At 40.2% G+C, this 16,650-nt stretch overlaps 1 protein-coding gene across 2 annotated transcripts; it reads left to right on the forward strand.

The window, feature by feature from the left end:
* The first annotated feature begins 7,390 nt into the window (after window positions 1-7,390).
* zgc:56585 (SDR family oxidoreductase) lies at window positions 7,391-15,262 on the forward strand. Of its 2 annotated transcripts, XM_021564453.3 has the most exons (8): window positions 7,391-8,133; window positions 8,328-8,451; window positions 9,347-9,453; window positions 9,903-9,999; window positions 10,272-10,348; window positions 11,090-11,253; window positions 11,694-11,868; window positions 12,184-15,262. In XM_021564453.3, the coding sequence occupies exons 1-7, from the start codon at window positions 8,041-8,043 to the stop codon at window positions 11,842-11,844; spliced, it is 813 nt and encodes a 270-aa protein (XP_021420128.2). In that variant the 5' UTR covers window positions 7,391-8,040; the 3' UTR covers window positions 11,845-11,868; window positions 12,184-15,262. The 2 variants fall into 2 exon arrangements, with proteins under 2 accessions (XP_021420128.2, XP_021420121.2); XM_021564446.3 differs by lacking the exon at window positions 12,184-15,262 and having other exon boundaries at window positions 11,694-12,079.
* The last annotated feature ends 1,388 nt before the right edge of the window (window positions 15,263-16,650 follow it).

The raw sequence follows: 16,650 nt of genomic DNA on the forward strand, positions 1-16,650 counted from the left end.
ACAGTGCCTTGCGAAAGTATTCGGCCCCTTTGAACTTTGCGACCTTTTGCCACATTTCAGGCTTCAAACATAAAGATATAAAACTGTATTTTTTTGTGAAGAATCAACAACAAGTGGGGCACAATCATGAAGTGGAACGACATTTATTGGATATTTCAAACTTTTTTAACAAATCAAAAACTGAAAAATTGGGCGTGCAAAATTATTCAGCCCCTTTACTTTCAGTGCAGCAAACGCTCTCCAGAAGTTCAGTGAGGATCTCTGAATGATCCAATGTTGACCTAAATGACTAATGATGATAAATACAATCCACCTGTGTGTAATCAAGTCTCCGTATAAATGCACCTGCACTGTGATAGTCTCAGAGGTCCGTTAAAAGCGCAGAGAGCATCATGAAGAACAAGGAACACACCAGGCAGGTCCGAGATACTGTTGTGAAGAAGTTTAAAGCCGGATTTGGATACAAAAAGATTTCCAAGCTTTAAACATCCCAAGGAGCACTGTGCAAGCGATAATATTGAAATGGAAGGAGTATCAGACCACTGCAAATCTACCAAGACCTGGCCGTCCCTCTAAACTTTCAGCTTATACAAGGAGAAGACTGATCAGAGATGCAGCCAAGAGGCCCATGATCACTCTGGATGAACTGCAGAGATCTACAGCTGAGGTGGGAGACTCTGTCCATAGGACAACAATCAGTCGTATATTGCACAAATCTGGCCTTTATGGAAGTGGCAAGAAGAAAGCCATTTCTTAAAGATATCCATAAAAAGTGTTGTTTAAAGTTTGCCACAAGCCACCTGGGAGACACACCAAACATGTGGAAGAAGGTGCTCTGGTCAGATGAAACCAAAATTGAACTTTTTGGCAACAATGCAAAACGTTATGTTTGGCGTAAAAGCAACACAGCTGAACACACCATGCCCACTGTCAAACATGGTGGTGGCAGCATCATGGTTTGGGCCTGCTTTTCTTCAGCAGGGACAGGGAAGATGGTTAAAATTGATGGGAATATGGATGGAGCCAAATACAGGACCATTCTGGAAGAAAACCTGATGGAGTCTGCAAAAGACCTGAGACTGGGACGGAGATTTGTCTTCCAACAAGACAATGATCCAAAACATAAAGCAAAATCTACAATGGAATGGTTCAAAAATAAACATATCCAGCTGTTAGAATGGCCAAGTCAAAGTCCAGACCTGAATCCAATCGAGAATCTGTGGAAAGAACTGAAAACTGCTGTTCACAAATGCTCTCCATCTAACCTCACTGAGCTCGAGCTGTTTTGCAAGGAGGAATGGGAAAAAATGTCAGTCTCTCGATGTGCAAAACTGATAGAGACATACCCCAAGCGACTTACAGCTGTAATCGCAGCAAAAGGTGGTGCTACAAAGTATTAACTTAAGGGGGCTGAATAATTTTGCACGCCCAATTTTTCAGTTTTTGATTTGTTAAAAAAGTTTGAAATATCCAATAAATGTCGTTCCACTTCATGATTGTGTCCCACTTGTTGTTGATTCTTCACAAAAAAAATACAGTTTTATATCTTTATGTTTGAAGCCTGAAATGTGGCAAAAGGTCGCAAAGTTCAAGGGGGCCGAATACTTTCGCAAGACACTGTAAATGCAACATGTAAAGTGAGCTGAAATAAAACATCCCAGAAATTGGTCATCAGAGCTGTCATCAAGGCGAAGGGTGGCTATTTGAAGAATCTCAAATATAAAATATATTTAGATTTGTTTAACACTTTTTTGGTTACTACATGACTCCATATGTGTTATTTCATAGTTTTGATATCTTCACTATTATTCAACAATGTAGAAAATAGTAAAACAATTCAGAAAAACCCTTGATTAAGTAGGTGATCTAAAACGTTTGACCGGTAGTGTATACATGAACTATGGAAACTCAGTATTTTGATGCTAGAACAGGGTGAGATAAATATGATGAGATCAAATTCAATAAATATCATATTGTTTGGCACATTATCTACGATATTCAATACCAACTTTATTTACACCTTTAATTTCAGAGAATAAAACCCATTCTCCTTGGATCTCCAAAACATGTTTGTAGGAAAAAAGCATATCAACACAATCTCTTTTTGCCTGCCTACAACCCACCACCACACACAGACTCACAAATGCTCGACCATAGCACCAAGCTAAACCAACACACTATGAACATACACCTTCTAACCACAAACACACACACACACACACACACACTCTCTCTCTCTCTCTCCACCCTGTGGTGGCTTCTTGTTGTAAACACAGTGACATTCTGACCAACTGCAGAATCCTATTCTTTACATCCGATGACATCAGTGACATGTAAAGCTCTCTGGCATTGTCCAGTCTATTGGAGCTCTTTAGTAATTTAAATCGCCAGTTAAATGGCCATGGGCTACAGGGATGAAAACTAAACTGGTCAGCAACTGGTCAGCAAATCACAATTGAAAGCTTTAAATGGTGGAATTGCTCCGTAAGCAATGCATGCTGGGGGCATTGTGGAGCTGCTGCTCAGGCAGAGGGGAGGCAACTCGGAGAGATGTAGTGGTTTGAATATATTTAATACAGTCCCATTATGGGATCTGTAAATATTACATGTGTTCTAAACTAGACAGAGAGAGAGAGAAAAAAATACTCTAGAATTACACAAATAAAATACCTTATAACGTAATCCATTTGTAAACAACTTTTAGGCTGGGTCTCTGTACAGCACTTTGTGATATCAACTGATGTAAGAAGGGCTTTCTAAATACATTTGATTGATTGATTGATCGAACTGGGGAATATCAGTGGATTTAATTTAGAGTCACCTGAATGATCTTAGTGGACCAAGCTCCAAGCTAATGCAAACAGAGTGTAGGCTGTGTAATCAAATGCCACAGTGTGAAAAATCTGAAATGTGATTGCCTGGAGATATACTAGTAAACCCCTGAATGTGATTCATATCTAGATGTAAGCTCAGCTTGATCTTTTCAACTAGGCTTTCAGTATGGAGCACTACTACCATATTAAACTTTTGTGATATGGCCCAGAGTTTGTCCTGACCACGTTACCCGACCAGGGAAAAGTTTGGGTCCTATAGTTATAAGCTATAAATAAGTAGGCCCTGGAGTTTGTCCTGGTCAGATCAGGTGGTCAGGGAAAAATTCAGGGCCCTACTTTTTTTTAGGATCCCTAGGTTGCAGCCCAGCGAAAGGGGTCAGGAGCAGGCCAGAGAGAATAGACAGAGAGAGACAGTGATACTGTCACCCAGTGTGCCCATGCTGTCTGAATGAGAAGCATCTGAAACAATTACAATGGGTGTCTGAAAGTGCTACTTGCTGGGCAGGTGGAGTGGACGGATTCAGTGTACTCAGCAAAACTGATGCTTGTTATTGATACTCATACATACAGTTTGTGTAATAGTTAATGATAATAATACTTCTGCATAAAGTTATGATATTTGAAGAAGAACACATGAGTATTTTTTAATTGGTTATGTGAGAAAGTTTCCTTTTATACAAAAAGCTCTGGAATTGATGATATTTTGAAGGAAATTAGATGTTAAATAAATAATAAAAACCCAGGTGATATTTAAGACCAGAGTATTTCATGAATAGTAATTGTGTGGATATATTGAACAATATCAGCTGAACTATCACTGACTAAGTTTACATGCGCACAGTATCCCGCTTAAGGTCTTATTTTGGCTAAGCTGTTTACATGCATCTTTGATATCCCGTCATGAGTATCCCTGTAACCATGAATAAACAGAATATGCCTAATTTAAGTTCATATGGGTTAAATGGAATATTAACTGAAATATGGACACTTACTGTAGGCCTATAACCTATAATATTAACTCCTGCAGAATTATGCATTTCTTGCAGTAAAGTTATACAACAAATGTCAATTTTGTCTCGGGAACAGGTGTGGAGAAATATGATCTCTTTCAGCATCTTTAGAAAATGTGAATGTGTGTGTAATGTGTTATCTTTGACACTGTTATGCAAGCAGACCGTATTTCAACCACATCAAACATGCACCCAAGATGAACTGAAGTCTTATCAAAAACGAGTTATCGATTTCTCAGTTTTTCATTTTCTTAAAAATGGTCAAACTGATGACATTTGGACATTTTGCACAGGACCAGTCTTTCCACTGTTTTGGAGTTAGTGTTTTCTCCCTGATCCCTAAACTAAAGAGACAACTTTACCAGTGTTAACTAGATGACTAGCGCATTCATTCTATCGATGCAAGACATTATTCTGGTCAGCACTACGTTATTTAGTCTTCTGGGGCAACAAGTTGTGACAGAAGAGAAGCTGCATGTATTTAATTATAGTTGACAAATTAGGGGTGAAATATAGCCAGTGGTCAATTATAATAAATCAATTATAGGTTATTATTCTGGAAATATTATGGTGGATGGAACTGCGCAGGTAGCCTATGTTTTGAAGGGATTTGTTTGACAATCAGATGAAAGCGCAGTCACACAACACCCATGATATGTGAAACGGAGGCCTGTGCAGAACACAAAAACAACAGTAAACAGGGGAAGATCTTTACATGACACTGTTTCCCGTCTTAGATAAGCATATGCCAGGCATCTTATCCAGGTTTCTCATACAAGCATTTTCAGTTTATTGTAAACGGGATACAACGTTTGTATGCGTTTCTATAACTCAAAAATATAATACTTATTGTAAACGGGATACGACGTTTGTATGCATTTGTATAACTCAAAAATATATATATAATACTTGTGTCCCAAATAATAATAGGATATTGGTGCGCATGTAAATGTGGTCAATGTGAAAACATTTGAAAAGACAACTCTCATGGATAAATCAGTCAAAGCCCCACCTAGTGGTAGTAGTCACCGATTTCAATTATTGGGTTTTTTATAGTCAAGTACAAACATGTGGTTAACACAATTTTCTGTAGAGAAAGCCTTGCTGTTTTCTTGAACTCCATATAAACCATATGAAGCACAACATTATAGTCAAAAATAGTCAAAAAGAAAAATAATTGTGTAAGTAACACAAAACCTAATGTTGTGTGTGTCAAAGAGCCAGTGTTTCTGTCTGGCATTGCCCTCAGGCAGATTAGATGGGCACATCAGGCCCTGACCCCATCCTAAAACTGGTGATTCACCACAGTGGGGTTGTTTGCTAAGCCAGCTGGTGCTATCTCAGTCTCCCAGGAAGGCAATGGGCCGTTTCACTACAAATGTAGGATCTTCATTTGATCACTCTTTTGTTGCTGAGAATTGTCCTGTCTTTTAAAAAGGCTTCTAATGTGTATAATTTCCACTTAGAAAATTCAGACTTGACTTGCCCTAAAGAAAATGTATCAACCCCTACAAAAATTTCCATTCATAATATTCCACATAATGATTCACATTTTTAATTTTCCTGCAGTAGCAAACTGGCTCAAATTAAGATCGTACGTATGTATTACCACCACTTCCACTCAGTCCCTCAAGCTGCATTGTGTTTGTGGAAATCATGTTTAATTAAACCCATCATAAAATTATTCACAATAATGTAACTGGCAAATTGTCCATCCTTTTACATTTGCATAACATAACTGTTTGAAAAAGCATGAATGGATTTTACTTAGCTGACATGTTATCATAAGTAGGCCAACGATGGAGTGTTATGTAAAAAATATTTGAAGGCATGCACAGTCTTGTCAAGTATGCTTACTAAAACCCTTCTGGCAACAGTCCTATTGAATCCCCTTGGGTAGAGAGGGAACCTAATATTCAGGTTTCTCCTATTTGGAAATAGGAGAAGGGTGCACACACACACACAAGTTACTCTTGTGGGGAGGTCGGGTTATGAACAGTAAACTCACAGTGTGCTGTGGGATGCTCCTGTAATCAGGTACCCTGCTGAGTGAGGGAGTATAGGCCTACATTTACTGTGGCGTTGATGTGTTTTGGTGTTGAATATAACTAGTTATTCTGATGGGAAGTTTATGAATAGGGAACTCCCAGTGAGCTGTCTGTCTGTGGGATGTTCCTGTAATCAACCCCTCCCAGTGAGTAGAGGAACAGCTATCAGGGTAGGGTGTGCCATATGTGACAGAAACTGATAGTTCTGCTACCCCCCTCCCTCCTATCGTCCCTCACAGAAAGATGACCAAGAGAACACACACAGATAGTGAATATAGTAGACAGACAACTAGTTCTCACAGTCTCACGTCAGAATTAGACGTTCATCCATGTTTCTCAAACTTCACATTTCAGAGTTGTTCCAAATGTAACAGTTTGAAGTGTTTAAGGTTAAGTTTAGGCATTAACTTCAAATTTTTTAAGGTTAGGGTTAAAGTTAGGAATTAACTCTGAGTGGTTAAGGTTAAAGGTTGGGATAGGCTTAAAACAAGAATAACTTTCTATTGCTGTGGCCAGTTTCCACATCATCTCCTGACGTCCTCAGAATTGTATTTTTTTATTTTTTATTTAACCTTTATTTAACTAGGCAGAAATGGATGGATGTTGAATACTGACTTGTATCATGAGTGACCTGGCTGAGACTCTATTAATCATGCATTGAGCTTTTGACATATGCTTATATTGTTTTATGCATTTCTTTCTGTTTTTGATGCTTTTTTATTTTAAATTGTGGTATTTAACTATGGAAGAAGTAATATTTCATTTTAAAATAATTGTTATAGTGTGCTGAGAACATTTGATTGATTTGATTGATTCAATTGTAATTATTGTCCTTATTTTTCACAATAGTTTCTGTTGGCAACATAACAACAATGTTTATTAAATCTTGTAACCCTTTCATGATGTTCATGTCTAAAGGCTGAGCTTGCTTGTTGAGACACAACCAAGATGCAAAATGGACAGTTCCAATACAGAATGACAGTGGACTGCAGATGTATTTACATAGTTCACTTGGCTTCCGTTTTATATAACCTATCCTACATCAATACTGATGTCAAAAGTCTTGATGGGTGAGAGCTCCTAGCAGAGCTCTTTAAGGAAAAGGGAGGAAGTTAAAGAAGCATTGACAGACTTATGACATGATTATTTACTCCCATCTAGTGGTCAAATATGCAACTACAGTATTATGTTTCTGTAAGGGTCGGTACTGTAAAGGGAGGAATGTATTGCTGTAGGTTGGACTTGAGAGAAATAAGATCAAGATTTGTGAATTTCAAAATAATATATAGAAATATTCATACCTAGGATCTCAAAACAAAAATAAGGTATGACTCCCGTATACAGTATTTTCTTCATTCCATAATGATTCAACAGCTACTTTCAGTCTGCATAAAATACATAATACAGCCTATTATGCTAATATTATTAGCTATAGGTTATTAGTAAGCCATAACTAAGGGTCCAAGGACACCGCCCCCAAAAATTGTAGCCTGAAAGCACAGAGTTTCTAAACTCAGAGGCGCAACACCGCGAAACTTCCGGGAACGCTTGCGAAACAGACCAAACATTCCAGGCCGGAGTCTGGGGTAAGAGAAATGCAATTGTTTTATTTAGTCATTCATTTTCTCGAAATCTAAAGGCACAACCTAGATTCGAGCCAATGTCTTAAGTAGTTGACCATATTATTACTCCAACCTCGTGAAAGTGACAAACTGACACGTTTTTATTTTTGTCAAAAAACAACTTTATGTCGGAGTGCTTTTGATTTGACGGCTCACACATGCGCAGTTCGGCACGAGACGGCCGTTAGACCCAATGAAGTGTTCCTACGCATGGCCTTTGCTAGCCAACTTCGCCGTGGCATCGCCTACGTGATCGGGGATTTCTATTGCAGAAGCAGTGTTCGCCTCTCTTCCTAGTGTACCGTCTTTGCTGAAGGTGTCCCACCGTTCTACAATGCGCGTGCGCAATTCTTACAACCAACGATCCGACGTCATTGAATGATGTTGATCGTCAAATCAGTTCTGACATGGACTCAGCGCTGACTTTAGAACGTTTCTCCGCGACGTCAAAAGTCTTGTTCTTGTGTGAGTTTGAAGAAGTTTGCTACCGCGTCTTCTCTGCTTATCAGGCTACCTTGTTTCAGTGATGGCGTTACATGGCAAAGTGGCTTTAGTGACTGGTGCGGTGCAAGGTTTGGGTAAAGGTTTCTCAGAAATTCTTTTGCAAAAAGGAGCAAAGGTAAGAGTCCGCGTCAGTGTTGTCAATGAAACTGTTGTTTTGTTTTTCACTGTCAGAATACATGCTACAATATGCGTTACGTCTTGTAAATGACTTCTAATATTAAAATAAATAAACGTAATCAAAATAGATTTATTCGATGTTCCATGATTTTCTTTATTAAAAGTAATATTTTGGTTGTTCTGTATGTTTAGGTAGCCCTGTTGGATATAAATGAGTCAGGGGGGAAGGATTTGAAGGCTGCCTTTGATAAAGAATATGGACCAGACAGAACACTGTTTCTTACCTGCACCGTTGAATCTGAGGAACAACTAAAAGGTAAATCATGACTGCTTTATCATTTAGTAACATATTGAGATACTTGTAAACGCTTTAAGGAAAGAACCACAACTGTCCATATCCATTCTGTTCATCATTACCTCAACACTGGTAGTGATTTCAGATAATGTTGATTAACAAAGATAAATATTAGGCTACAATTATCAACTTGCCACAACTGAAGTTTCCTCTGGGGAAAATACAATTATTCCAATCTATAAATCTTGTTGCATATATACTTGAGGAACTTTGAGCAGCAATTGGGTTTTACTTTACACACACACTCCAGTCATATAGACTACAGTAAAGCCTACAGCCAGGCTGAACGTGTGGATTGCCTTCTATGCTGCATTCTTTTGTGCTTTTTTTAAGGCACACTAATTCCTCAAGGAGCAGAACAGTTTATGTAATGTATGGACTGTTTACCCTCAAAATCAACAGAGTGTTTCCAATGTATTACTACGTAGATTCAAAATGAAGCTGATATACAGTATCTTTGTCAACACAAAGTTCTGACACAGTAATACCGGGAAGGACTTCCCTTCACTAAATGGTGCGCTTGTAAATTCGCTCTGGCTATCTACTCCGATTTCAAAGCACTCGTCGAACATCTGATGAATTTACAAACGCTCAAAACCCGTTGAATATGTCCGGTGTCAGTACACGTCTGGGAAAAAAAGCGTAATGAAATTGTTTTCAGCAGCACAGTTACAGTCACAAACGCTTGGAATTTCCGGACAATCTAACAACGCTCTGAATTTAAGAACGCCCTGAGCGCACTCTGGCACTCCAGATTGAATTTACTAACACACCCAAAATAACAAGTGAGAAGTAACTCCCTCGCACCTTTTTCTTCACTTTGCAACTCATGGTGACATTTCTATTCTGTTGACAGATGCCTTTCAGAAAACGGTAGAGGCGTTTGGGGGCTTAGACATCGTCTGCAACAACGCTGGTATCATCGATGAGACGAACTGGGAGAAATGTGTGTCTATAAACCTCGTAAGATGAAGTATTTTTTTTCTGTTGTTTTAGTACAGAGTTTACTCTTGAGTTTTTAGGGAAGCTGTTTGCGAAAAACAATGTTGGTTGTTAGCTGAGCAGTCAGAAAAAGTGTCATATTTTGGCTATGACGTGCTCGTATATAAGATTACACATGACAGAACTTGTCTTCTCTGTGTAAGATACACACCATACATATAGAAAACACATTTATGAAAAGTATGTTAAGTGGTTGGTGTGAATATGTATTGTCATTGCTCTTCTGTTTTATAGGACTATGATTGTTTTATGGCAGTTCTTTTCTTATTTTTAATGTTATGACTTTTACATTTTTATATCTTGTTTTTATTTTGGGAATACTCTCTTAAAATGTTCTGATTATTTCCATTCCATAATGTTAAGCACATTTGGCTGCTGTACTGTTCTGATCATCCTGTGCTGCCCTACAGAATGGAGTGGTGAGAGGCACATATCTGGCTCTCCAGTACATGAAAAAGCAGAACAGAGGGCAGGGAGGCGTCATCATCAACATAGCGTCTATGGCAGGTGCAGTGTCCATTTGATTTACTTCCACGTCAGTTACTTTTCACTTCAGTTATTATAATGACAATTCTAGAGTTCCTTGGCTGACTCCCAATACACAAATGGCACTCTATTTACTATAATTTTGGAACATTAAGTGCACAACTTTTGACTAGAGTCCTATGGGCCCTGGTCAAAAGTAGTGCACTAAATATGGAATAGTGTGCCATTTGGGATGCAGGCCTTGTGTCTTCTGTTCTGACATCTGACTGAAATGTTCCTTTGCCTTTCCATAGGTCTGGGTCCTCTGCTGACTGCTCCCATCTACACAGCCACCAAACACGGGGTGGTGGGGTTCAGTCGGGCTATGGCGGTATGTCCCTCTTAGAATCAGGAATTGGTGTGCTCCACTCAGTTTGACCTCTGCAGCTGCTAAAGACCAACGGATGTTTCGACAACAGCCTTCATCAGCATTTCTCTCCTTCCGGGGGTTAGACACTGCTCATAGGTTTCTAAAGGCAGGAGGATTGGGAAAAGCATATGACCAGGAGTTTCTACAGTAATAGGTTCTAACAACGGCCACATGGTCAGGAAAAACTCAGGGTTCTAGGCATGGGGGCATAGACAATTGCTCAGTGTGACTTCATACTTATTTTGATCATGCACTGTGTGAAGTCAATTGATTCCAAAGAGCCAGAGTATGTAGATTATTAGAATAACGCGCACAATTATGAGTTGTCCCAAATGTGGCGTCCCTATGGGCCCTGGTCAAAAGTAGTGCACAATAGGGTGCCATTTGGGATCCAACACAGGTTTGATTTAGATCCTTCAGAGCACTTAAGTGTCTGAGTAAAAGCAGACATCAGATCAGAAAGAGGATTGCTTATATCTCTGCAGCACAGACAACCAGGGTGACAAAAATGCCATCTCCTTTTTTTGCTATCTGTTGCATTTGCATTGTAACTGTGAGAGAACGTGGTAGCAGGGTATTTGGTAATTTGTACAGGAAAACCACAACAAAAATAATAGCTGAACGTTAGTTCCTCATGCTCAATTTAGGTTCCCTGTGTCAGTGGACAGTAAACATGATGCTTGTGTGTGTGTTTTCTGACAGGATGTCTCCCGTTTGTGTGACTACGGGGTGCGAATTAATGTCCTCTGCCCTGCTTTCGTCCAAACCGCCATCCTCTCCTCCATGAGTTCAGAGGAGACTGCGGGACAGTTCGCAGGTCTGAGGGGAGTGGCAGAGAAACTACTGGAACAGTTTGGTGTGCTTGAGTGAGTCTGTCCTCCCCAGCCCCTTTCATTAGATGGGCAGTGTTCGATTCGTTACCCCCACCCCATGTAGCCTACTATAGCACAGAAGCACACACACTTACGATGAACACTACACATTTAGAGCAGTTAACTCACTACCTACTAAACTACAGTGTTGTGGTGATTTACCCAATGACAGTATGCTACAAAATCGCATCCCACAAACAAATAGACGATAATACCTTGCATGGTGTATAAGACAGTCAACTTATAACAACCCAGAATATTACGCCATTACCCATACACTCCAGAGAATTCACTAGTAACAACAGGGGCTTGTCAGTGCTGCAACCTGTAGGCAGGTATGTGTGCTCCGTGCTCACTGCTAGGTAGGGAAGAGCGGAGTGGGTTGATCTGTTTTACAGTATGCTAAGGACGTGTTGTCACATGTTTCATTTCAGAGTCTCTGAGGTAGCCAAGAACTTCTTGAAGCTGGTGACGGATGAGAGTCGAAACGGAGAGGCCCTTTTGGTACGGAAGGAGGGAGCTTCATACGTAACGTTTCGCCAAGAGGCTTCCCAGCTGCCCAGTATCCTTGCCCCCTCTCTGTAGCAGAATCCCTCCCCCAGCAAGCTGGTATGTCTGCACACTAACAGAAGGCCTGGACCTGTGTGTTCTGGTCCTGTTGCTTGTATAAAATAACTTGTGTAAACAACATGATTGTATTGTATCACCTCCCACATTATAAGGGACATGTAACCATTTACTCTTCGACTTCTTACCTGTGAAATCAGAGATCTCATTCTCGCAGCTGCATGATTAAAGATTTTTCTATTATACAATTAAATAGTCTCTGCCTTAATCTTTCGATTGAGTTTTCCATAACCTTTGGTGCCGTGACCCAGATGAGTGACTTGACTTTTTCCATCTGTTACGCTCATTTGTTCCCAGACATCCCTCTGACCACAAAAGCCCCAAGCATCCCGGAGTCGCCTCCTCACTGTTGACGTTAAGACTGGTGTTTTGCAGGGACTATTTAATGATGCTGCCAGTTGAGGACTTGTGATGCATCTGTTTCTCAAACTAGACACTAATGTTCTTGTCCTCTTGCTCAGTTGTGCACTGGGGCCTCCCACTTTCTATTCTGGTAAGAGCCCATTTGCGCTGTTCTGTGAAGGGAGTAGTACACAGCGTTGTACCAGATCTTCAGTTTCTTGGCAATTTCTCACATGGAATAACCTTCATTTCTCAGAACAAGAATAGGCTGGTGAGTTTCAGAAGAAAGGCCTTTGTTTCTGGCCATTTTGAGCCTGTAAATGAACCCACAAATGCTGATGCTCCAGATACTCAACTAGTCTAAAGATGGCCAGTTTTATTGCATCTTTGATCAGAACAACAGTTTTCAGCTGTGCTAACAATTCTAAAAGGGTTTTCTAATGATCAATTAGCCTTTTAAAATGATAAACTTGGATGAGCTAACACAACATGCCATTGGAACACAGGAGTGATGGTTGCTGATAATGGGCCTCTGTATGCCTATGTAGATATTCCATAAAAATCTGTTATTTTCAGCTACAATTGTTCATGTTGCAAATGACTGTCTACACTGTATTTATGATTAATTTGATGTTAATGGACAAGATATGTGCTTTTCTTTCAAAAACAAGGACATTTCTAAGTGACCCCAAACTTTTGAAAGGTAGTGTAAGTATTCAGACCCTTTGCTATCAGACTCGAAATTGGGCTCCGGTGCATCCTGTTTCCATTGCTCGTCCTTGATATTTCTACAACTTGGAGTCCACCTTTGCTAAATTAAATTGATTGGACACACACCTGTCTATATAAGGTTGCACCTTTGACAGTGCATGTCAGAGCAAAAACCAAGCCATGAGGTCAAAGGAATTGTCCGTAGAGTTCCGAGACAGGATTGTGTTGAGGCACAGATCTGGGGAAGGGTACCAAAATATTTCTGCAGCATTGAAGGTCCCCAAGAACACAGTGGCCTCCATCATTCTTAAATGGAGGAAGTTTGGAACCACCAAGACTCTTCCTAGAGCTGGCCTGGCCAATCGGGAGAGAAGGGCCTTGGTCAGGGAGGTGACCAAAAACCCGATGGTCACTGACAGCGCTCCAGAGTTCCTCTCTGGAGATGGCAGAACCTTCCAGAAGGACAACCATCTCTGCATCTCCACCAATTGGGCCTTTATGGTGGAGTGGACAGACGGAAGCCACTGCTCAGTAAAAGGCAATTGACAGCCTGCTTGGAGTTTGGCAAAGGGAACCTAAAGACTCTAACCATGAGAAACAAGATTCTCTGGTCTGATGAAACCAAGATTGAACTCTTATAGGCATGAATGCCAGGTGTCACGTCTGGGGAAACCTGGCATCTCTACGGTGAAGCATAGTGGTGGCAGCATCATGCTGTGGGGATGTTTTTCAGCGCCGGGGACTGGGAGACTGGTCAGGATCGAGGGAAAGATGAACGGAGCAAAGTACAGAGAGATCCTTGACGAAAACATCCCGGTGAACAAAATTTATCATGTTTGTTTTTAAACCTTACAATGGGGGTAAAAGCAAAACACTGTTTGTGAGTGATCCATGTGTGTTAGCAGTAGAGATTGAGAGGGTTTTCCTATTGGAAAGAATCGGGGGCAAGACTTTTGTTTTAGAAGTGGGGGGGACAACCTCGCGGGGAGTCTGATGGTCCTCCCCCATAATTTGTTGGGTCATCTAAAGCCAATTTCCTGCATTTTTACACAATCCTGTATTAATTATGGATCCCCATTAGCTGCTGCCAAAACAGTAGCTACTCTTCCTGGGGTCGTGCAAAATTAAGGCAGTTTATACAATTTTAAAACATTACAATTCACTGATTTCACAACACACTGTGTGCCCTCAGGACCCTACTCCACCACTACCACATATCTACAGTACTAAATCCATGTGTATGTATAGTGCGTATGTTATTGTGTGTGCGTATGCATGTGTCTGCCAATGTTTCTTGCTTTCCTGCTGTTCCATATGCTGTTTTTTAAATCTAATTTTACTGCTTGTCAGTTACTTGATGTGGAATAGAGTTCCATGTAGTCATGGCTCTATGTAGTACTGTGTGCCTCCCGTAGTCTGTTCTGTAATTTCGGACTGTGAAAAGACGTCTTGTGGGGTATGCATGGGTGTCCGAGCTGTGTGCCAGTAGTTTTAGACAAACAGCTCGGTCCATTCAACATGTCAATACCTCTCATAAAAGTAGTGATAAAGTCCATTTCTCCTCCACTGTCAGCCAGGAGAGATTGACATGCATAGTATTAATATTAGCTCTCTGTGTACATCCAAGGGCCAGCAGAGCTGCCTTGTTCTGAGCCAATTGCAGTTTTCCCAAGACCTTTTTTGTGCCACCTGACCACACAACTGAACAGTAGTCAAGGTGCGACAAAACTAGGGCCTGTAGGACCTGCCTTGTTGATAGAAAACTCTTTATCCACATTATAGCAGGGTGTGTCAGCCAATCATTAATTTGTCTAAGTGCTGTGCCTGTTGAGTGTCCTTCCCTAAAAGCATTCTGAAATTCTGTTGTTAATTTGTTTACTGTAAAATAGCATTCTGCGTATCAAACTGTTTTTTTTCCAGAAGTTTACTTAGGGTTGGTAACAGGCTGATTGGTTGACTATTTGAGCCATTAAAGGAGGCTTTACTGTTCTTGGATAGCAGAATGACTTTAGCTTCCCTCCAGGCCTGAGGGCACACACTCTAGTAGACTTAAATTGAAGATGTGGCCATATCGTCTGCTATTATCCTCAGTAATTTTCCATCTAGATTGTCAGACCCTGGTGGCTTGTCATTGTTGATAGACAGCAATACTTTTTTCACCTCTTCCACACTGACTTTACAGAATTCAAAAGTACAATTCTTGTCTTTCATAACTTGGTCCAATATACTTGGATGTGTAGTGTCAGTGTTTGTTGCTGGCATGTCATCCCTAAGTTTGCTTATCTTTCCAATGAAAACGTCATTAAAGTAGTTTGCAATATCAGTGGGCTTTGTGATGAATGAGCCATCTGATTCAATAAATGAAGGAGCCGAGTTGACTTTTTTCCCCAGAATTCCATTTAAGGTTCCCCAAAGCATTACTATCATTCTTTATATAATTTCTTTGTTTCATAGTGTAGTTTTTTTATTTAGCATATTGGCTGATATAGCCCAGTAATATAATATAAGGGCCATGTGAGAATCTCTGGTAATTAAACATAAGAAAAAAGTTATTTTTGCGCATTTGATATTGCCTATTGTTGGGAACATGGCTGGTAAGTGAGCTGCGCCTAAAATAACTTTGCAACACTGCTGTTGGGTTTGGGACCAATTCTTGTGGGAAGAGGGTGGGATTAGGACAGAACCAGCGGGTGCAGGCGGGAGTGGGATGAAGAAATCGGTCACAGGCAGACTTCTACACTGCACCATGACAGTGAAGCCTGTAACATTAGAGCTGTGTATTACTGTCAGTGTGAAAAGTAGAGAATTAGCTAGGGATACTGACAGATCAATAAAAAACATCAGAATAGCAATCTTCAAACATTGGCCAATGGTTTCATCATTTGATTCAGAAAATAACTAATGTTAGCCAACTTTTGGCCAGCTCTCTCTAACGGTACATCAACTGGCGAAATCTAGCCAAGTTCATTTACTTCAGAAACGGGACAACAAAGGCTACAAAACCTTTCCACACAAACAGCTGTTAGATAGTAATAAAGCCACCTCATATCGCTATCTGACGGATAACAAGAGGCTAGAGCTGACCTGGCTGTGGCAGGTACTAGCTAGCGTAGCTTATTCATTCCCCTCACTCGAGAGGGAATGAAACATTAGCGAATGTTACATATCAGTTACAATACTAGCTCAACACTGCAAATAAACACATACAGTGCCTTGCGAAAGTATTCGGCCCCCTTGAACTTTGCGACCTTTTGCCACATTTCAGGCTTCAAACATAAAGATATAAAACTGTATTTTTTTTGTGAAGAATCAACAACAAGTGGGACACAATCATGAAGTGGAACGACATTTATTGGATATTTCTTACTACTTATTACTTATTACTTTTTTAACAAATCAAAAACTGAAAAATTGGGCGTGCAAAATTATTCAGCCCCTTTACTTTCAGTGCAGCAAACTCTCTCCAGAAGTTCAGTGAGGATCTCTGAATGATCCAATGTTGACCTAAATGACTAATGATGATAAATACAATCCACATTTGTGTAATCAAGTCTCCGTATAAATGCACCTGCACTGTGATAGTCTCAGAGGTCCGTTAAAAGCGCAGAGAGCATCATGAAGAACAAGGAACACACCAGGCAGGTCCGAGATACTGTTGTGAAGAAGTTTAAAACCGGATTTGGATACAAAAATATTTCCAAGCTTTAAACA

Source organism: Oncorhynchus mykiss, chromosome 2 (genome assembly GCF_057628025.1).
Source record: "Oncorhynchus mykiss isolate SJ-2025 chromosome 2, ASM5762802v1, whole genome shotgun sequence".
NCBI classification, from domain to species: domain Eukaryota; kingdom Metazoa; phylum Chordata; class Actinopteri; order Salmoniformes; family Salmonidae; genus Oncorhynchus; species Oncorhynchus mykiss.